Below are 23,960 nucleotides of genomic sequence, written 5' to 3' on the forward strand. Positions count from 1 at the left end.
TTATTACATTTTCCTCTCCATTCCAAAATTTTTATTTAGTGATAAAAATCATTAAAACAAATAGGTACATCTTGTCTTTAGCAATTTCATTAATGTGGCATTTCACATGAGTATTTCAAAGCATGTTAAAGAGTAAATTGCAAATGGTGAGGTCACTTTGGATTATATAACACCTAATTGGTTGTACAACACCTAACATTGTATATCCACCAATAGGTTTAGTATGCTCTGATAACAATAATAATGCTCATTAATATTTTTCCCACCAGGAAACTGAGATAATGAAAGAAATCATGCAAAATGGACCAGTTCAAGGTAAGCTTGCATGAAATATGGCCTTGTTTTATTCATTCCTTTAATAAATGTTACATTGAGCCCATGTAAAAGGAGTTTAATGAAAGCAAGAAAACTTTTGCTCTGAGAGTATTCAGAGGGTTACAAGGCCGGTGTGGGAGCTCGCACCTGTAATCCTGTCTAGTTGGGAGGCTGAGGCATAAGGATTGCTTGAGCCCAGGAGTTCAAGGCCGCAGTAAGCTATAATTATACCATTGCATTTCAGCCTGAGAGACAGTGTGAGATCCTGTCTCTAAAAACAAACAAAAAAAATAATTTAAAAAGTATTCATAAGGGCTCAACAGTTTTAAAATCAGAGCAATTATAGGAGATATGCTCATCTAATAACTTCATTAACTGCCATTTTATTTTCAGAACATAGACTCATTCATAAATTGAACTCTAAAATATTAAAGCCACCTTTGATAAAAGTCTGCTGTCTTTCTAAAGTGATCACGAAGGAACAGAGAGTTAAACATGAAATGTCAAGTGATTAATTTGCAATGAAATTCACTTTCTTCATTCAATCATATTTAAGAATCATACATACATATTCTCTTACCTTCAATTTAAATGAATTAGGTAATAGATTGGAAAAAAATTGAGGATTAATAGTAGAAACAAAGTAGATGCTTTCCCTTTGCTTTTAGCTCAAAATAAATCAATAAGCCAGTATGATTTTTGTGTTTTACAAAAGGCTTTCGATTTTGATCAATTTTTTAAGTGTGTTGAGAGTAAACTAACACTGAATAATAAAATACTTCAGTGGCTTATTGTACATTGACTGATTTATAAGATATCATCTCTGATAATAGTTTCTTTTCCTTAGGTAGTGAATTTTATTTTGCAACAATGGTATGAATAAGGGTGAATTTACAGAATACACTTCCTGTATAAACATTGCCTTGAAATGTATGAAAGAACAAATCCAATGAGGCCTAAAATGAAAATTCATGTTGTGAATACTGAATGGCCCAAAGTACATTATAATATCAGTGCAGTGGAATATAAAGTAAGCAAAATTAAATTGAAAACATTTGATATATACTTAAGGAACTATTGGTCAGTTTTTGTTTTTCTGAATGCTGACCTAATCAGTATTTGCTCAATATATATCTGGAATCATAGCTTTAATAATTGTGTTGGAAGAATTTTCATTGGTCATTATCACCACCTAGCATTTATTAAAAAACTAAAACTTAAAATAAATATGTCCTGAATTTAATTTAAAAAATCCAGGGACCTTAAACAAAACCTGAATTAAATGAAGAGAAGCTCTTTTCCCCCTTTCGGTTATGTAGTTTGTTAGCTGTTATAAGAGTGGAAGGAATTCATGTAGAATTACCACGTGTGCTTCCTTAGTGGTGGTTATGTGACAAATCTGAAGGGGCACAGGTATTTGAACTCAGGCTACACTCAAAGATTCCAACTTTGAAATTTGCTACTTAAATGACTTTGGGTGATTTACTAACCCCTCTGAATCTTCACATCATTGTGCTACTGTTTCAAGAGTTTCTTTTTCTCTTCTCCATTTCCTCATTTTCAAAATAGTAAAAAATATTTTGTTTGTAATTATTTAAAATCGAGAGCACCTTAGGTTTATTTTATGGCCATATACTTAGATGCTCATGAATTTTACATAATGAATCAAAAATAAAGAGGGAAAATTTCAAAGCAGTAAAATGCAAATGCAAATTATTCAACACCCATTTAACAAAGATTTGTTGAGAATCTGCTTCCTGACAGTCTGAGCCAGGAGCAAGAAATACAGCAACAATCGAGGCATAAGTATCCTGACCTCATGTATGTTATAATTCTGTATCATGAGTTGCTGCAGTTTTCCAAAAGTAAAATTGTAGTATAGTAGCTTATATAGTTATATGTTTGTGGGTTTATCAAGTCTGTTTCGGTGTCAGAAACTGGAGGAAGAAGCCCACTTTTGAGTTACTTTTGATGGCTTCTCACCCTCTTGCTTTAGTTGGAAGTGATTTTTAGCAATGAATAATATATTTTATTCATGGTACTCAGAGAAAAGTTGAATCATAGGACCTAAAGGAGTCAGTGGTTCTAGAGAAAAGAAAACCCACTAGCAATACCTTCACATTTCTTATTAATGGATAGAATGCTGGTTGACTCTTCTTACTGTAGATGAAACATGATTGTCTATATTATTGCCTGGCCTAACATATAGCATTTCCCTCTTTTTCAGTTCAAAAGAACGTAAAAGGCAATAGAATGCTAAATAAATAACATTGTGCATATTCTTCTAAAATCTGTAGAGTTAAAAATAAGTATAGTTGATGGAAAGAGAAGAAAAGAAGAGATCTGCACAGAGTAGAGATATCTAAATTCTTAAAGTCCTATGGGATTGTGTTTTAGAGTAGATAAAGAAGATTGAACCGCTTTTGAGATTATTTGAACAGCATCAGTAAAAGCATGGAACACCAAACAAATGAAATAAAAAGTGGAACATTTAAAAAGCTGTATTTAACTTTGGAGTATAAGCTTTTTGTTTTTTAAAGGATCTGTTAAATGCTACTTACCTGAGTTCCTATTTTATTTAAAACGCCTGTCAAACTAAGACAGACAAGCATTGTACACAGTTCTCAAGGTATACATATATAATCTCAATTAAAAATGTTTCAATTCATGTCTTCTAAAAGAGAAGTTTAAAGTCTTCATCCTGAATTGCCCAAGCCCTGTAACAAAGCAGCACACAATAGAGAAGCAATGTAGGTGAGGGAATGAGGAAGAGCTTTCTAAAGTATAAACTCTACTTTTTAAAGCATGCAACATTGCTTTAGCTTTTCAGAGCTGGGACAATGAAATCTTGTCAGAGTATTCTGTTGCCAGGGGTTTGCTTTTCTATTCAAATTTACCAAAGATAGGTTTGTGTTTACTTGCAAGGATTAAGGACAGCTGCCTTAAGCATAATTTGCTGGGTTCACCCTTCTCTGCTAGCTTAATTGGGGTTTTAAGAGGCTTGTGATGAAGCATAAAGTTAATTGAGAAATAGCAACCGGTGGCCAAGGGTAGTGGGCCTTTGCTGCAATGGGCTCAATTCCTGGTAAAAATGCCTCTGTAGACTAAGACTACACAGTGACTTAAATAATATATTACTTACTATAATTAAATAATATTATAAATAGCTAAAAGTTGTTTTTATAAGAGAACAAGAAAATATTGCAACCAGTTAAATTAAGTAGGAAAGAAAATTAGGCTGAATTGCACAATCCTTTCTTAGATTCAACTCCTTGTTTGTTCTGTGAGAATTTCCGGAGGTTTTTAAAGATGATTTTTTAATACCATGCCATTTGTCACATGCCACCGTTGGGTTTCATTTCAGCCATAATGCAAGTCCATGAGGATTTCTTCCATTATAAGACGGGGATTTATAGACATATTACCAGCACAAATGAAGAAAAGTATCGAAAGCTTCGGACACATGCGGTCAAACTTGTTGGGTAAGGCAATTTCTTAAAAAATCTTCATTTAATACTTTTGGAAAATAAGACAAAAACCAAGAATATGTAATGCATTTAGATATCAGAATTTCCCTTTGTATGAGAGATTCTGATACAAATGAAAAATTATCTAAATCTGGCCACTATTTAGTCGTTATTTTAAAGTCCAGTAAAAGGCTAACTCAATATTCTGGGAAAAATGATCATTTCCTGTTTCTCACTTACTTGTGAATATATCTTTAAGAATCTGTTCTAATGTTAAGAAAATATATTACTGAAACAAATTCTACATATGGCATAATGAAGGCAAGAGTACAATCCAAAGTGCATTATGATTTGAGGAAAAGGTTTTGCATGGAATTACAAATGGCAGAGATGAAGCAGGAAGAAAGGGTACAGTCACCTTTAATTCAATGTAAGTTTATTTTATATTTATGTGAGAATTATGGAAATTAAATTAATCAGATTTGTAAGTAAAATACACTTATCCCTGCAAGGACAAGAAACAAGTTCAAAATGTGTTTGGTTGTTGCATTTCAAGAGTAAGTAATTTCGCAAATAGGCTCTACTCCTATAGACAGTGTGGTCATGAGACCACTTCCCTAGTGCTTCCTTGCTCTTGTTCTGATGGCCCAGTCTGCAAAGTCTGTCTCATAATGTCTCACTCCAACTCAAATGAAATGCTACAGAAAAGGGTTTTTGTTTTTGTCTTTTTAATTCAAACTACTCACTCTTCTTATTTTGCCTATATGGTAAATCATTTCATTCCTATTGAACCTGTCCTTCCTGACTTGATTTTATTGAGCCTGCACAAAACAGCCTCACCTAAAAAATAATTGTTCCTGTCTTCTTACTGATTTTGAAAGCTCTTTGGGTCAATTCTAAGGTATGTAGACAAGTTATTGTCTGAAGTCTCTTTAATCATCATCCCTTCTTTATTTTAAACACTCTAATATTTCTATTACAAAATTACCACATTTCTTTGAATCTAAGATACCACTAATTATATGACTTGTCTTTATTTTAGGAATGTGCATCTTAGAATTAGAAATATGATATTTCATGTTAATGTAGGATAATGATAAACTACAGACAGCAAAAAAACTACAAAAAAGAAAAATATATATAAATATATATATGTTTTCACTGTCTAGAGATAACCTCTGTTGAAATTTTAGAGTATTTTTAATATATATCCTAGATATGGGATGTTATCAGATAATTGATATACATGATTGACAGGTGTTGTTATAACAAAGTTGCAGCTCCACAGGTGTGAATGCCTCAAAGCCTCAAGTTGCTGCTCTTTGCAGTTGTTGGCTGCATTTTCCTGCAGTCCCTTCCCACCCCCCTTCTCCACTCCTAGGATCTACTGGCCTGTATCTGCCACCTGCAGATTTGGTCCCTGCCTAACACCTATTTTACATACATTGGATTTCCTGTATCTCCTATTATCTTTCTTATAATAACATTTATGTTATAGTTCTCTATCATCTCATTGTGTATGATTTTCTCTACCCTGTTCCACCTATCCACCCGTGAATCTTTATTGTGTTTCGTATTCATTCTCCAAATGGCTCTCACCTCTGAAATATTTTTAAATGTTTTCTCTTTCCTTCTTTTGGTTGTTTTTTTTAAGTCTTCTTTGAATTATATTTAGAGAATTCACGTCTGTAATTTCTTTGAGTCTATGTCTGAATTCTCCCGTTTCCTCGAATAATTCCTTTTGAACTTTGTATTCTTAATTTGTCTTTTCCTACATTCTTTTTAGAAATTTAATCTCAAATCTCTGCATTTCATTCTCTGACTAGCACTTCTGCTCTTTCCAGTCCACAACCTCTACTGCTCTGACCTTGACAGTCCTTCCCAGGCTTCCAGGAATTCTTCCATTCAGTGTAACCACCATTGAATTGTCCCTCTTCTCCTTGGTGCCCACAAACTCTTCGTTGCTTAAATTCCATGGTGAATCACTGTGATCATTCTCTGTCATGTACCCTAACTCTTCTGTCCCTTTCTTGATGCATCATATTAGCTTGGCAAAACCTCAACTCTGGTTAAATTCAGATCATCCCTGCTGCTGTGCATCTGAACATAGCTGGAAAAAACTTGCAACTATGCTGATTTCATGTCAATTTATAAAAACAAATTTCAGGTAGGTATCTAATACTACCAGGCAATCATATTCCGGAATCCTATTCTGTTTATTCTCCCACTCTTTGGGTGATTGTTCCCACACTTTTCCTTTTTCCCTGAATCCCAAATACCTCCTTCCTCTTGTTCTTAGCTGACAACCTTGTGTTCTATTTCACTGAGAAGACTGAAACCATCAAAAAACACTTCCTGTTAGCAAAAGTGCCACCTATCAGCATGTACTCCCTCATAATCTTTCTTCCCACCTCTTACATAATTGTGCTATCCACGTTCTCATCTAAATCCCTCTTCTTATATCACAGATCCCAACTCCTCTCAACTATGCAAGATCATGCAGAGGCTATTTTCCCTTTTTATCTCCTGTAATCCATTTTATTTCCACAAACATACAAAAATGCTGTTATTTCTCAGATTTTAGGAAAAAAACCCTTTCTTTTGACTCCACTTCTTCCATACCCCATTTATATTCACTTGTTACAGCAAACTCCTTGCAAGATTTCCCTGTACTCATTTCCTTCAATTCTTATCCTCCCATTCTTTGTTCAACTGCACCGATCACTTTTCCTGACCCCTCTTTTTTCCTAAAATTATTTATTTCAAGATTGTCAATGGCTTCCACATTGTTAAATTGATCAATCAGATCCCAGATCATTCCATCCCTTCCATTTGATTTTTCCTTACTGGCTGTAACTTTTCTGTGTTCTTTGCTGTTTTTTTTCCTTTCTTTCTTTTCCTGTACTTCTATAATTCTTAATGTTGGAGTGCCCCAGTCTTAGGTCTTGGTTCTTCTCTTCCTTCTACTCTCGCTCATTTTCTGGTATGCGCATCAGTGCTTGAGCTTTTCTTGGCTTTAAGTACTATCTAAAAGCTGACATCCACAGAATTTATATCTCCATTCCAGACCTCTCTCCTAAACTCCAGACTCATACATTCCATGTCCTACTCGATGTCTGTACCTGGATACTTTATTAAGGAAGTAAGTGCTTCAAATCTAGCATTTCCAAAACTGAACTCCTGATCCTTCACTGTAAACTTGCTGAGCAGCATCAACTTTTTCAGTTTTAGCTGATGTAATTTCATCCTTCCATATGCTCTGGCTGGAAATCTTGGAATCATCCTTTATTCCTCTCCTCACAACTCACTTTCAATATGTCACAAATTCTGTTGGCTCTACCAACTTATATCCACAATCCAACCATTTTTACTATCTAAAATACTACTACCTTTGCTCATAATGGGTTATGAGCCTCCACTACCCATTATTTTGTAACTGGGTTGCTGAAGTAGCTTCTAATAGGTCTTCTTACATTCACCTTTGCTCATCAACAGTCTATTCTCAACATAGAAAATAGGGTTTTCCTCTTGGAAGATGAGTCAGATCTTGTCACTCCTTTCCTCAGAACCCTACAGTGTTTGCCCTCTTCCATCAGAGTAAAAGCCAGGGTCCTTACAATGGCTGAAAATGTCCTACGTGATCTGAGGTTTCCTCTTCTTGACTACTTCCACACCCATCAACTTTCTGATCTCAACTCCTACTCATCTGTAGCTTGTTCTTCCTGGTCTAGTGATTCTTTAATGTTTCAGGAGTGCACACCTAAGGGCCTTTCCATCTGCCTAAAATGCTCTTCTACCAGATATCCAACTCCTTAGTTTCTGTGCCTCCATCTGGCCTTTGCTCAGATCCCACCTTCTCAGTATGGTCTCAGTATGGTCTCCCTGACTGCTATATTTAATCTGCTACTTGCCCTCTGCTTTGGCAAAATTTTTATACAATTTTTACTTTTGAACTTACTGTACAATTTAATTAGCTTTTTATGTTGATTATGTATTGCTTGTCTTCCTTACTAGAGTGACGTTCCATGACAGCAGGTTATCTTTGTATTATTCACTAATATAGCAAAGCCATCTAATACAGTGCTGATCTGTAATACAATTAATGGTTGTCTAATCAATGAATAAATTATTTGGGGGGCTTATGTTATACACTAGTAACTAGTTTCTCTGGCGATTACTCATCTTTAAATGAAGCAGCTATTTGTTAAAAAATAAAGGAGGGAGAAGTTGGAGACGAGAACTGAGGCAGGCATCCCCTCAGCATTGATTCAAGTTCGTAAATGTTGGGCACAGGCTCACCAAATCACCTCTTTCTCTTGTACTGGGAATATGTCTGCCCTTCATTCATAGCTCACAGAGTTTGGTGGGACTTATAATAAATTCTTTGCAGGTATCTTTGCTGCTACACGCTACTCTTTGCCTCCCTTTTCCACTCCACTCTCCTCCATGTTTTAGCCCTTGCTGCAGGGGGTTGGCTGGTATTATACTGTGTCAACTCAACTGGCTTCCAGTGTGATTTCTTTTTCAGCTGACCTCCCATGGGTAAGATGGGAAGGCACTTACAGCTGATGGCCACAGCCTGCACATGGCTCTCAGAAAAATCTTGAGGGGTATTTCCGGACTGTCTTACATACATTTAAGGGGAAGTTTTTCCTATTCAGGTTCAGAGGTAGAGGGAGAGGTTCATGGTAAGCACTGTTTCTCAGCCTCCATTCTTACTTCAGTACGGAATATGATGAGTTTTTCCCTTCTTCCTCAAAGTTATGTTTTATAGTTAGGGTTGTTTTCTTGATTCATAAAGACAGAAAGACAATTTTGAAGTTTTAAAATTTGATTCATTTCATTTCATTTTTCTATTCTGAATTGTTTAATGACTCTTGAGACAGGTAAATGGAATAAAAATGCCTTTACAATGAACATTCTAATTGGAAATTCAGCTCTACCTTAGTTCCATTTCTCATAAGTTCAAAAGTCCCATTCCTTCTAAACTTCCTCCTGTAGATATTCCATTATCAAATTTTTATCTACTCTAGGGACATTCTTGATCTGGAAAACATTTTTCACCACATACTAGGTGATTGATCTAATTTTTCCTATCATTCAGAGAACTCTGAAAGTGCCAACATTGTCCTGGAGCCTCCCTTGATTTATTAGAATTGGTCGTTTATCGTCTCTACCACCCATTTAGCTATGCTGGTCACGTTTTCTTCATTCTTCTCCTATATTCATTTACACTCATTTTGAACAAGATACAAATGTGTTTACATTAAATCATTCTGCCATTGTTTGTATATTTTCCCTATTTGATGTATCAGTTGCAGTATTGTGTTCACTTTTATAAACTCCTAGAAAATTGGGATTTTTATGAATTTACTTCACACGTGACATTTAAGGCTAAGTCTGCTCCTAGGCAAATTACTTTTAGAGAATATGTTTGCTTTTTACAAATATTTTAGATCACCTAAGCATTGCTAGATGCCCTACAGCAGTATGTTTTAATTCATTTCTCCATTAGCAATTTCTGATTTGTAATTACTACATTCAGGAAATTAATGCACCAGTGAATTAGAAAGCAATCAAATAGCTCAAGTAAGTTAATGTTCCTTATCGGACAACTTAATATACTCCCAACAAGTACCTAACAAATTTATCACAGCAAATTGTTTGCTTCCCTTTTTGCAGAAGACAAAGCTATTAGAATTAACTTACTCGAACAAATGAATTTGATCTTCTATCAAGTGCCCAGCACTGGGGAATACAAGGAGGATTAATTCATAGTCCTCCTCTTAAGGCATTTAGGGAATGAAGTGGATACATTCACAACTGATTCTAGTATAATGAGACAAAGGTTATATATTTGCACATGTATAAAACACAGGGTTATGGTAGGTATATATAAACTTGGAAGACTTTTCTTTGCTCCTAATAGTCTGATTTCACTCCTCTCTCTCTTTCCAAAAACTCTGTCCATCCCTTATGGATGCTAGAGTTATAAAAGCATTCAATTGAATAAATTATGCTATATTTTTTAAAATATGGCCTTATTTCACATACAAATAAAAATAATAAAATATTGCTGATTAAACTAAAAAAACTGCATTGATTGTAAGATGGATTCCAGTTCTAAAGATGTTAAAATATAGGGGGGGGAGGTATGTTTAACAATCAACGAAATGTAGTATTTGAGATTTTCATCTCATCAATGTTCTCATATTATGGTCCTATTCCACATCTTCACGCCCATTGCAGATTATCCCATGTCTCTGTCCACTGAACTTTTTAAGCTTTCTTTAACCCCCAAGTCTCAAGCAGGTAATGTAGCACATTGGTACCATTTACTTTTGCATATGGGTCTCAGGAATCACTCCAAGAACTCAAAGGAATAATTTCAGCAGTAAAATTTTTATTTTATCTTTTTATTTCCTGTGGCCTCAGAGAGCTAGAAGCAGTAAAAATTTTAGAAAACTAATGGAAATAATTGGGATGAATATTGACTTTTCTTCATATTGTCCTCCCTGTTTGTGGAGCAGAATTTTATTGAAGGTATACAGGCAGACCTCACTTTATTGTGCTTAGCAGATCTTGTGTTTTTTAATAAATTGAAGGTTTGTGGCTACCACGCATCAAGGAATTTCATCAGTGCTATTTTTCTAAAGCATGTGTTTACTTCACATCTCTGTGTCACATTTTGGTAATTCTCACTATATTTTGAAATTTTTTGTTATTATATCTGTTGTGGTGATCTGAAATCAGTGATCTCTGATGTAACTATTGTAATTGTTCTGGGGCACCACAACCCACACCCATATAAGATAGCAAACATAATTGATAACTGTTGTGTGTGTTCTGTGTCACCACTGTGTCACCAATGGGCCCTTCCCGCTTCTCTCTCCCTTTCTTCAGTCCTCCTTATTCCCTGAGATACGACAATATTAAAATTAGGCCAGTTAATACTCCTACATTGACCTCTAAGTATTGAAGTAAAAGGAAGAGTCATACATCTCTCACTTTAAATCAAAAGCTGGAAATGGTTAAGCTCAAGTTTAGTGAGGAAAGCATATAGAAAGCTGAGATATTTCAAAAGTTAGGGCTCTTGTGCCAAAGAGTTAGCCAAGTTGTAAATACAAAGGAAAAGATCTTGAAGGAAATTAAAAGTGCTACAATAGTGAGCACACAAATGATAAGAAAGTGAAAAAGCATTATTGCTGATATGGAGAATCTTTGAGTGGTTTGGATAGAGAAGATCAAACAAGCCACAACATGCCCTTAAGCCAAAACCTAATCCAGAGCAATGCTTCTAATTCTTCAATTCTGTGAAAACTGGGAGAGGTAACGAAGAAAAGTTTGAAGCTAGCAGAGGTTAGTTCATGAAGTTTAAGGAAGGAAGCCATCTCCATAACATAAAACTGCAAGGTGAAGTAGCAAGTACTGATGGAGAACCTGCAGCAAGTTATCTAGGAGATCTAGTGAACATCATTGATAAAGTTGGCCACATTAAACAACAGATTTTCAATGTTGATAAAACAGCCTTCTGTTGGAAGAAGATGCCATTTAGGACTTTCATAGCTAGAGAGGACATGTCAATGCCTGGCTTCAAAGCTTCAAAGGATAGGTTAACTCTCTTCTTAGAGGCTAATGCAGCTGATGACTTGAAAGTGAAGCCAGCGCTTATTTAGCATTCCAAAATTCTACAGCCCTTAAGATTTATGCTAAATCTACTTTGCCTATGTTCTATAAATGGAACAACAAAGCCGGATAGCAACACATTTTACTTTAAGCCCACCATTGAGACCTACTGCTTAGACAAAAAAAATTCTTTGAAAATATTACTGCTCATTGACAATGCACCTAGTCACCAAAGAGCTCTGATAGAAATGCACAAGGAGATTAATGTTGTTTAATGCCTGCTAACACAGCATCCATTTTGTATCCCATGGATCAAGAAGTAATTTTGATTTTCAAGTCTTATTATCACAAAAATACATTTTGTAAGGCTATAGTTGCCACAGATAGTAATTCCTTTGATGAATCTGGGTAAAGTAAATTGAAAACCTTCTGGAAAGGATTCACCATTCTAGATGCCATTAAGAATGGTCATGATTCATGGGAGGAGGTCAATGTATCAACACTAACAGGAGTTTGGAAGAAATTTATTCCAGTCTTCAAAGATGACTTTGAGAGGTTTAAGACTTCTGTGGAGGAAGTAACTGCAGAGGTGGTGGTAATAGCAAGAGAACTAGAATTAGAAGTGGAGCCTGAAGATGTGACTTAATTGCTGCAATCTCATAATAAAATTTGAACAGATGAGAAGTTGCTTTTTATGGGTGAGAAAAGTGGCTTCTTAAGATGGAATTGACTCCTTGTGAAGATGCTGTGGACATTGTTGAAATGAAGACAAAGGATTAATAATACTACATAAACTTGGTTGATAAACCAGGGGCAGGGTTTGAGAGGACTGACTCCAATTTTGAAAGAAGTTCTACTGTGGGTAAAATGCTATCAAACAGCATCACATGCTACAGAGAAATCTTACATGAAAGGAAGAGTTAATCAATGCAGCAAACTTCATTGTTGTATTATTATAAGAAATTGCCACGACCACCCCAACCTTCAGCAACCACCACTCTGATCAGTCAGCAGCCATCAACATCATGGCAAGACCCTCAACTGGCAAAAAAGATTGCAACTCAGTGAAGGCTCAGATGATAGTTAGCAATTTTTAAACAATAAAGTATTTTTTAATCAGGTATGTACATTGTTATTTTAGACATAAGGTATCACACACCTAATACAGTATAGTATAAACATAATTTTTATAGGTACTGTGAAACCAAAACATTCCTGTAAATCACTTTATTGCAATATTTGCTTTATTGTGGTGTTCTGCAACCAAACCCACAATATTTCTGAAATACACTTGTAGTCTATATATCACCAAAAGAGATTAATAAAATAATTTTTAGACATATTTTTGCCATTGTCCAATAATTTTTTATGTGGAGGTCCATTTATTCAAGAAGTATTTATTGAGTACCTATATATGCCAGGTATTGTTTTAGGTGGTGGGGATATATCAGTGAACACAATAGACAAAGATTCTATTTTATAGAATCTTTATAGAAGATCAAATTCATGTTCTACTAATTGTATACTCTTAGGCAAATAAAATGTTTTAAAATGGGCTACATTTTTGTGCTAAACTTTTTTGTGTGTGTCTGGGATCAAAATATCAACTTTTTTACTTATAAATATTGAGTAATGACTCCAAGAGAAAGGAAGCAAACTATTGTGAAATGGAGGCTGAAAGGAAAGCAAACATTAAAATAGTCCAAGAAGGATGAAGAAATATAACAAAGACATTTTTTCCAGTAGATTGTGAATAATTGCTAGCATTTTTTAAAAAATTAAATTGAACACCTCCCAAATGTATTTAAAAATGTTGCAAAATGATAGAAATTGGGCATGTTTCCAATAATTACTGTGAAGACATCTACTTTGAGTGAATCATCCAAAAATGATGTTGGAAATTTCTGTACACTTTGATGTGAATATATTATATGGCTTAAATTTGGGAACAAATAGAATGATGATTTCTGAGTTTCTCTTGTCTATATGTTCAACAGATATTAAAAGTGAATCCATGGTGTTCCTGGTATTATGCTGAGTACCAGGCATGGTGAGCAAACTAAAAAACAGTCCTTGCCCTCACAGCAGAGCTAGACATTAAACAAAAACACATAAAAATGTAAAATTGTGAGACACTATAAAGGCAGGGTAGAAAATGGTAATAGGGCATATGATAACCTTGACCTAGTCTTGAGGATCTGAGAACTGTCCCTGAGGACATGAAGTCTAAGCTGAGATTTATGGATAGCACCAGGACAAGAAAACAGTTTGTGTAAAGTCCCTCTGGTTAGAAGACTACAGAATATTCTATGAACACAGCAAAGGCTGTGTTTGCTAAATCACAAAAGACAAGGACTTGTAGGTCATTTTACAGATTTTAGTCAAGGTTTTTAAGTATTTGGTTAAGGATAAACAAAGCAAAGGGAAGTCATTAAAGCATTTTAAGTAGAAAGGTGGTGTGATCTTTAGATTATATAAAGACTGTTCTTTTTAAGGAATGTGAAATAAAGAGGCAAATTTTAGTACTCCACGTAAAAGATAATAGTCTGGACTTGGTAGGATGGCGAAAGAGTTGGGGAGAGGTGAGTAGATCAAGAAATATTTAAGGAGAAATGCTAGCAGACATGCTATGGGTTTGTAATGACCATGGTGAGGGAGGAGTCAAGAATGGTCCTCTCTTATAATTATAGCATGATACATCGGATGAGAGTGGTGCTGTGCAATGGGATGGGGAAGGGGTTCACTGTTGGGCCTTATGATTTGGAGGTCTTAAGGTCTTATGTCTTCAAGGCAGACATAAAAATGCAGATGGAAGTCAGAGCAGACCGGTAGATTAACTGATCTCAGAGGAGAGACAAGAGTTGAACATGGATGGGGCTAAACAGAATAAGAAGAAAAGAGAGACTGCTTGAGACTAAGCCATGGAAAAATTCAATGTTTAATGACTGACTGAAAAAGGGCGACTCTATTGAGACAGAGTAGGAGAAGCCAGGGAGGTTAAAAAAAAAAAGTTGGAGAGAGTTGCTAGTGTAAGATTTCTTAGAAACCTGGAAACTTGGAAGGGTTGGGATTCAAAGAGTATGTATAGAGACTGGTCTTAGAGAGGGAACCAAGTGGCAATTCCATTGTATCAGGAGAGAAGATGAGGTTAGATGAAAATGTTTTAGTGTTTAGGGTAATGGTAAGTTGAGGAAAATTTCTATCAGATTGCCTCTTTTATCTTTAGGAAGTAGAAGCTTAGATTATCTTCCTTCCTGTAGAAGGAAGAGGTGGTGGGAGGAATGCATTGCTAGAAATTTGAATAAAACAGAGATGGTTTGTAATGGTCATCTAGATGCTTAGGAGAGGGAGTTGCCCAGAGGAAACCAAAGGGATTGTCATGCATTGGTAATGGTGCCATTCTGCCCTCTTGTGTGCACTTCCTGTAGTTTTGATCAATCGCTCAACTGTATGCAAAGGGAAATGGGAAATTGAGTTTATCCAGGACTACTGATTTTCCAGATGGGTGCAATAAAGAGTCAGAAAAAGAAGGGGTTCAGGATATGGATATTGGTGTGTTACTAAAATGATAGAAAGCTTAATAAGGCTGATAAAGGAGAGGATTGAAGGACTTAGAGAAAATAGAAAAAAACATTGGGCTAAAGGTCATGATAATTCTAATATCAGTGATTTTACGATTCTCTAATTTTTCATTTGTTAGACTTTTAAAATCATTATTTATAAGGAAATAAAAATGTAATCATGCAATAATAAGGAAATAATATTTTATTCATTAAGAATACAGTGTTATAAAATGACCAAAAGCCATGATTTATTTCCTATGTTAGGTGCCTAATTATGTTGCCATACTGATTGTCTACTTTGTAGTCATAAATGTATGTTATCTCTCTCTTTTTTCACTCTGTCTCTCTGTCTTCTATCTACAGTGAAAGATACTTGCCCCTTAAGAAAGCATAAAACTAATGCTTCAGAGTTGAATTGCTAATGTATTTTCCTCATATTTTCTGTACATATAAATTTCAAGAATTCCAGGAGCATAAATTATTATTTAGGGCAATTACAAATTATTTGACATAGTTTTATTAGGGCTGCCATTTGTTTTTTCCCATTCATCTTTTTTTCATCTCTGTCTTTCTGAATAACAACTGAATGCTAAGCCTGAATTTCCATGCTATGTTATGTTTAACCTCTGGCAAATTGATAATTTCTGAGCAGATGTTTTAATTAGAGTTTTTTAATGCACGGGAAAGTCTAAAGACAGTTCAATGAACATTTCTGCTATGCTTATTTAGCAAATGCAAATAAATGTGTGACACTTAGTATAGACAATGCAAAAACATTTAATTTGGGTGTTAGAAGGTCTTTAAACTGCAAAATACTTCTTTCTTGCATTTTTCTTTTTTAGGGGATATACTGCTTTAAATAACAGTCGATGCTGCAAGAAATAGACTCAAAATATTTAATAGTTTAAACATATTAATATAAGTTTATTTCTCGTTCACATAATAGTTCAAAATGGGTGATCCTAGTTGTTGAGTAGGTCTCCTTTATATGGTTTCAGGGCCTCAAAGCTCTTTACAGTTGGTTGCTTTATTACACGTAAGGGTCACATGTTGTGATCTCATCCAGCCTGTGGACAATGAAGAAGAGTATGAGGAGAGCTTCTCAAATGTGAAGCCTTGACTCAATAATGGCCCATAACTCTCCATTCACATTCCTTTGGCAGAACTCATTTAATGGCCCCACTCAACTGCAAAGGTGGCTGGGAAATGTAAAAGATTTGACAGGAACATGTTCATATCAGAACAAATAGAGTTACATTTTGGAGTAGAATTCCAAATTTGCATACATTTTAAAGGAAAAATCCAGAGACTCAAATTTTGAGTTTGGTCTCTATCTCCCAGGCCCTCTGAGATGATGTGTTCTGTCTTTAGACAGTCTTCACTGAGAAATTTTGATAATTGCTGCTCTACAAGACTGAATAGCGAGGCACAGTGGCATGTGCTGATAATTCCAGCTACTCAGAAGGCTGAGGGAGAAGGATAGCTTGAGCGCAGGAGCTTGAGACCAGATTGGGCACACAGCAAGACTGCATCAAAAATAAAAAGAGTGAATAAAATAATAAATGTATTTGATAACAACTATATCTGTAATCACTGTAGTAGAACTGTCACTAAACACCATCCTCATCATCGCAAAATCCTTATGAGATGGGAATTATTATTCCATTTTGCCAGAAATAAGGTACTGAGAATATTTAAGAAAATCTTTCAAGTCATCTGGCTTTAAATAATATTCTTACAATACTGTATATATACGTGTGTGTATGTGTGTGTGTGTGTGTGTGTGTGTGTGTGTGTGTGTGTGTTTATGAACACGAAAGGTCCACTGTCAAGATGTCAAGATTCCTCAATGTCTGGTCACCTCCTAGGATTTCTCAAGCAATTGTTATATTTTTTATTTTACTAAAAATTTCTTTGAAATAAAAACAAATGCATCCTTTTTTTCCCCCATCTAAAATTCTATTCTTACTTGCTTTGACCCACATCTTTAATACATACATAAAAGCTTTTGCTTCATTTATCAACAAGACACTCTTTAAAAACACATAATATGTGGCAAGTACTGTGGTAGGCATTTAGAAGACAAACACCAGTAAGGTACTGCCTCTGTCTTCAAAGTTGAGAGGGAGAGGGAGAGAGAGAGAGAGAGAGAGAGAAGTAGGTGCTAACATGAAATGTCTTGAGTGTGAAGATAGAGATAGGATGGGAATACATATTAAGTAGTACGATGTGCATTATATAGAAAGGCACATAATTCCAATTATGAGGGCCAAAGAAGGCTCCCAGGAAGAGGTGGCACCTGCTGTGGAATTTCAAAGGATAAATAGAAAGTATTAAAGTTATATGGAAAGAGAAGAAGCCTGTTCTAGGAAAAATGAACAACAAATGCACAATCTCACAGAGTGGTAGAAGATGACATATTAAAGGAATTAGAAGAAATTTTTTTATGAGTAGTGTGTAAGGCAAGGAGAAATCCAGTGAAAAATTAGACTATGATGTCGCCAAGTCAGAGGGACATTCTTCTCTTTAATGATGATTACTTACTTATCTTGGAGCCCAGCCTGGCTCTGACTTCTTCACTGTCTCTGAGTTTATTTCCCCTTCCTCCATCATCTCTATATTAACTTACAGCAACATTGTTTGGTTTACAGCATAAATTCTAGGAAGTGTCCATGTGATTTCCTCTACACTATATCCTGTGAAATGATGTTCCTAATAAAGAGACCAATATGTCTTTCACATTTGCAAGCAGTTCAGTTAAGCATCCTAGTTCTGAGTCATTCTACTTTGAGATAAATCTGAGATAAGAAACTGTCATCAAAGAATAGAATTGGGGATTTAAGCAAACTCTAAGGCAAATTGCAGAAACTGAATAGTGTTCAAAAAGGAAAGGAGATCTTTCTTTCCCTGACACTCTTTGGCAGAGCTGAGCTCTAGCAAATACATACATTTGAGAAGACAGCCACATAAACAGATCATGTTATTAAGAGCACTGGTTTTGCAATGGATGGTATGAAAGTATACAGAGGAGGTGAGCCTCACTTGAGAGTGTGCAAGTGCTGTAGAGATGATACAAGTAAAGACTAGAGTAGGAAATGACCCTGGAATTAAAGATGACTGTATTATTTACTCATTTGCATAGCCTCTTTATTCTTGGCCTTTGTTCATTTTTCTATTAGAGTGTTAGTTTTTAAAAACTTGATGTGTATGATCTCATAATGCATTGGAAGCTGTCCTCGTTTGTTTAGGCTGCTATAACAAAAGTACTAAAGATTTGGTGGCCTAAACAACAAACATTTATTTTTCACAGGATTGGAGGCTGGAAAGTTCAAGATTAAGGTGCTAGCATATTTGGTGTCTGATGAGGGCCTGCTTTTGTTGTTCATAGATGACTGTCTTCTTGCCATGTCCTTACATGATGGAAGGGGCAGGGGAACTCTCTGGGGTCTCTTTTATAAGGGCACTAATCCCATTCATTAGGACTCCACCCTCAATCATTTCCCAAAGGCCTCACCTTCTAATACCATTACATTGGGAGTTAAGATTTCAACAAAAGGATTTGTGGGGAGGGTCACGAACATCCAGTCCATAGGAAAGCATTAACCCTTTATGATATTGACTAAACCCCAGTTTATTGTTAGCTTTTATAATTTTATTACTAACGTTTTTACCTGGACAATATTTTAATTTTTATTCTAGATTTTTTAAAGTTGTATTTTTAAAGTAATTATATTAAAAATATGCCTGGAAGATATTTGGGCAAATGATGTGCAGTGAAGATCTAATTTTTTTTCCTTCAAACTCTGAGCCAAAAGATCCAATGCCACACAATTAATAATATACCCCTTCCTTACTCTTTAAATACATTTTATTGCTTAGTAAATTATTATATAAATTTATTAGGGTTTGATTATGCATTGTCCTGTTCAAAATACTCACTTTCTATTATTTGAATTCTACCACTTTCTTGTAATACTAGGTGATGTACATACTGCTTCATTGCTCTCATTTTTTTCAATATTCATGAATTATTTTTCCTGTTTATTTTTCCCAGTTAGATTAAAAAAAAAACTCAGAGCAACTTAAATTGGATATTGTTTGTTTTATTTATAAGGAAGGTAAAATAAATATTTTTTACTTTTTAAAGACTACTATTAAGTGCTCTGCATTTATTTTTCTTTAGAGAAATGCTGTTTTTGAAGGATTCTGTTTTTGTAATATTTTTTGCTTCTCTTTTCTATACATTTGAGAAAGATCTTCTCATGCAACTTTCAAAATTTTAACTATTTGGTTGCTAGACTATTACTTTATTTTACTTATCTTTCCAGGTTGAAGGATTTTAATAATTAATAATATGAAAAATAAAGTATTAAAATGATAGTATGATTAATTTGATTAAAGACCTTATCACTTTTCAAAGTCAAATTTTTTATTCCATTAAAATCTGTAAAAGACAATAGATTTTATCTGCCCAATAACCTAATGCAAAATAAGAGAATTAGTGATAAAGTGATTTGCCAGAGATTACACACTGGTTACTTGCAAAACTCAGCTCTAGCCACTTCAATACTAATCTTGTTTGATAAACTATTGGGACATAACTCAGTGTTAAGACTATGTATGCTGAAGTCAGACACACCTATGTGGAAAATCTATTAATGCCATTTATTTAGCTGTGTTTAACCTTTTGTAATCTGAGAGTAAAAGAGTGTTGTGAGGAATAAAGGAGACCATGAAGACATAATACTCATATTCCTGTTATATGGCAGCATTCAATAAAAGTTAGCTATTATTAGTAATAATATCAAAAGTGAAACAATTAGGCTATATTTTTAATCTTATTATATATATACATTTAACTTTTAAAATTTTCTGTATTTTCTCCCAAATCTATAACATTTAAAAATATTTTAAAGTGGGTTAATAATTTTATACGGCATCCTCAAATTATAAGCCCTATTCAGATTCTCTCTTTGTGAATGAAAGCTGAACTGCTGATCTGAAATAATTGAACTATGTAGAATATAAAATCATAGATGTGATAAACACGGGATTTCCTCTAAATAATTCTGATAATTGAGTTGATGTTTATTTTCTAATACTTTTAAAGATTTAAAAATTATACATTCTTAAATAGTAATAATTGTTTTTCCCTGTGAGATTTATAAAACAAAACTCAGAGCAACTTAAATTGGATATTTTATTTTATTTAAGCTTTCTCAATCAAAGCCATCATTGCTATTGATGATCGATTTCAGAATGAATTTCCCAGAATGGAATGCAAAATTACATTGTGTAATTTTATATTTTCCAAAGTTTGAATGAATTTAATTAAAAATTTTAGCTTCAATAATACTATTTAGGTCCTTTAAATACTGACAGTTTCCTAAAGCACTTAAAAGTGGATCAAGATTCTATTTAGTACAGAGTTTAGAGAAAATTAGGTAATATAAAATATCTTTCATGCATTAGAAGTGTAATTGGAAGTTTCTGGGGTTGCTAGCAAAAACTTCTAATTACCAAGGGACACCATTCCTTGATGTTAGTAAGGGAAACCTGGACAAAAGATACATTGGAAATTTCTGAAGGCTTGTACAATTTTTATCACACATTTGAAACCTACATATAAATGTATACTATATGCAAATATATAAAATTCAGATGTACGTTTTAAAATAATGTTTACTGCTTTCTGACAATAGAAGTAATAAGTAGTTATTTGACATTCTTTAATTTAACATTCTTGGTTTTTATGATTTGGAAGATATCCCAAAAATTCAAGAGCTATTGTAATATGCAATGTTTCTAAGACTCTAATTTGAATCATGAACTGTGAGGCTGGTGTTTGTAGCAGGTCACTTAACATACTTGTTCCTCATGAACTTAGTTATTTGTCTTCCCATATGCAGTTGACTCTCATGACATTTAAAAAACTTTAATTTTTGCTTATAAAAAGATGGTGTTAAGTGATAGTGAAAATTGGTGAAATTTAAAAGAAAAAACTTCTTGTATTGATATGTAAAGAAATGTGCTACTGTACACATTAAAATAACTCAAAAAAATCCTAAAAGCTTGTTTCATGCTTATTAAATTGTCCAGGACTTCTAGAACTCAAGAATACACATACATATGGTAATATGTAGGTGTATACCCTTTATATAAATATAAACAAAAAAGTAAACAAAAGTATAATCTAGGGTTTTTGAGCTAAAACATCAGAATCTTATTAAAGTATATTGTTTATTACACATTTTCTTTTTATGAATATTTTTAACTGTGTCAGAACTAGGAGTATGGTGTTGAGTTCATATATAAAAAGTACTTAGAACAGTAAGTAATTTAAGTACTATACAGAGGAATTAGCAACAACTACTACTGTTCTTAATATCATCATCGTTATAATCACCATCATCACATTATTATTATGACAACTCACCAACCTTGATGAATTAATTTTCTGGAAAAGCATCAATTTAATAAGAGTTGACAATCAGATTAATTAAATGAATATAGAGTAAATAAACTACTGAGGATATAAAATGCTACCCTAAGTAGATTTAAGGTTAGATATTTTAATGTGAATTTTTTTCAATGAAAAGTTACCTTATAAATAACTGCAGAAGTTTCAAAATTACTGAAAATTGTCAGGAAACTGCAGAGAAATGGCCAAACAAAAAAGAACAAAATCTGGAGGATTTGATGTCATCCAGACCTGGGGGAGAGAGTGTTCCAAGAAAGCAGGAATGGCTGTTAGTGTGGAATGTTGCCGGGAGGTCAAATAAAACAGGTACTAGAAAATATCCTTTGGGCTTGGTGATACAGAAATCCGCAGAAAAAGAAAGAATCAATAACAGTTGTTTCCTCTTGCTGAATCTGTGAATTTGAATTTGCTGTTATAATTGCATCCACAAATTACATTACAGTATTATTTTATGTTCGTCTTAAGTCCTAACAAATTCGATTTCTCTTATGTGTGTTTACTTGGCATTAATATATTTCCCTATTGTGTGTATATTAAACTTGAAGAAAAGAAAAATAATTAGGTAAGGTTATGTGAAGGCTAATAGAATCCATGGACTATGATTTTGAATGACTTCCAAAAGTATTGAAACCTCACTGGAAAGTAAAAAAAAAAAGCAATCGTTTAGTTTATTTCGATAATCCTCACATTGATTCTCAACTCCAACTTTCAACACATTTTATTGAGCGATGATAACAGGCCTCCTGTTAGGTTCTGGAGATAGTGAGATGAATAACATGGAGAGCCTCAATAGGTAAAATTAAAAAAAAAACAACAACTATGACCCCCTGATTTGATGCAGCTATCAATCAGTCACTCAGGGGAGCCACACTGAGGTTCCACAGGACTGTTGGGATCTTTTGAGCTGAACTCACTGACAGAGGAGTAGAAGTGGAGTGGACTCTGGGGACGTTAAAACTGATAAATGGGCTTTATTATTTTTTTTTCTATTTTCAGTGCTGATTGAATTGTGTTGCATTGTCTGTCAGTACTGAATCAAATTGACAGGACAATTTGTGCTCCATTTGTTTTCTCTTGTTTGACATTGGTCTTCCATTGATTTGTCATCTCAAACACTCACCAGGTCTGTTCTACTCTATAACTGCTACCACTGTGAACTGGCCTTTTACAAAATAAAACAAGACAAAGCAAAAAAATATATATATACATATATATATACACATACACACACATATATGCTTATACGTATACACAGACATACACACACACATGTATATATAGCGAAAAGGAAAAGCTTTATTTTTATTTAGGCAAAAACATTGTATGAGTGTCATTTTAAAAGAATTCTTAGAAAGCTGTCTTGACATACATAAAAATGTGGCTTACAAAACATACGTGTGTATGTGTGTGTGTGTGTGTGTGTGTGTGTGTGTGTGTATGATATCTTTTTGGTCTGAGGTCAAGTGTAGAACTAGTCTGGATTGTGAAGGGATGCTGTACACAATAAAGGACAAGGGTATTGGAATCAAGCTTAGGTTCAGATGTTAATTCTGTCCTCCCTGGGTGATCTCCAACAGGTTATTTAATCTCTCTACAACTTGGTTTTCTCATGTGTTCCACTGGGGTGATCGCTGTCTTATTGTAAGACTTAAACGGAGCAGTGTGTCTGCTACCTAGAGGGCTGCTCTCTTTACATTTTCATTTTTTTGAATTCATACTTTCTTCATCTTGTAATTACTCTAAATCTATTTTAAGAATTATTTTTAAAAATATAATTTAGAGATGAATCTAATGTAGTATTACTAATAAGATTAATTAGAAAAGTGTTACTTATCTATGATGTGATAGACTTTTACTTTTTTTAAAAAACAATATTATTTATTTATTTAATTTTGATCCAGCTTACTTTGAGAACACAAGTGGATGAATAATGATAAGGAGAAGAGAAATGTGACTATACGAGGAAACAGTTAATTTCTTTAGTAAATGTGATATAATTTTTCATAATCTTAGATAATTTGATTCTATTTGTACCAAGAAAGCCATATAAACATTATACTAGGAATTTGGTCACTTATACTTTATTGGATTGTATAAAATCACTGCGGTTGGAATTAATAATTTCCTAGTTTGGAAACATCAAGGAAAGATATACATGAACAAATAGTTGAATTGAGGAAGGTGATTACAGGCAATTCCTTAGATTTAGAGAGAACTGAGAGCAATGAGTTATACAAAATTTGAGGTAATGCATTAGCAGTTCTATGGAATAGGTTTCAACTAGTTTTAATGCCTGTAGATACTTTAGATTTGGGGGAGGCCCATGAAATAAATTATATTAGCCCCTGGTACAGTGCTACCTTCCAAAGTTAGCTTAATAAATATGTTTTGATGATTTGGTTTTATAATCTACTACCTCTGTTGTAGGTGTCAGCCTCAAAATTTCAAATATGATAGACTTCACATGGAGCTTTGGGAGTTATGATTGTGAATTTCCAGAGATTTGGG

At 34.1% G+C, this 23,960-nt stretch overlaps 1 protein-coding gene across 3 annotated transcripts in view; it reads left to right on the forward strand.

Moving 5' to 3' along the window:
* TINAG (tubulointerstitial nephritis antigen) overlaps positions 1–23,960 on the forward strand; it is an 80,770-nt gene that overhangs the window by 36,499 nt on the left and 20,311 nt on the right. For all 3 annotated transcript variants that reach the window (XM_045543776.1, XM_045543777.1, XM_045543778.1), the window contains 2 exons: positions 270–315; positions 3,680–3,797. In XM_045543776.1, the coding sequence (XP_045399732.1) occupies positions 270–315; positions 3,680–3,797 (164 nt within the window). The remainder of the gene's footprint in view (positions 1–269; positions 316–3,679; positions 3,798–23,960) is intronic.

The sequence above is a fragment of the Lemur catta genome, chromosome 2 (assembly GCF_020740605.2).
Source record: "Lemur catta isolate mLemCat1 chromosome 2, mLemCat1.pri, whole genome shotgun sequence".
Classification (NCBI taxonomy): Eukaryota; Metazoa; Chordata; class Mammalia; order Primates; family Lemuridae; genus Lemur; species Lemur catta.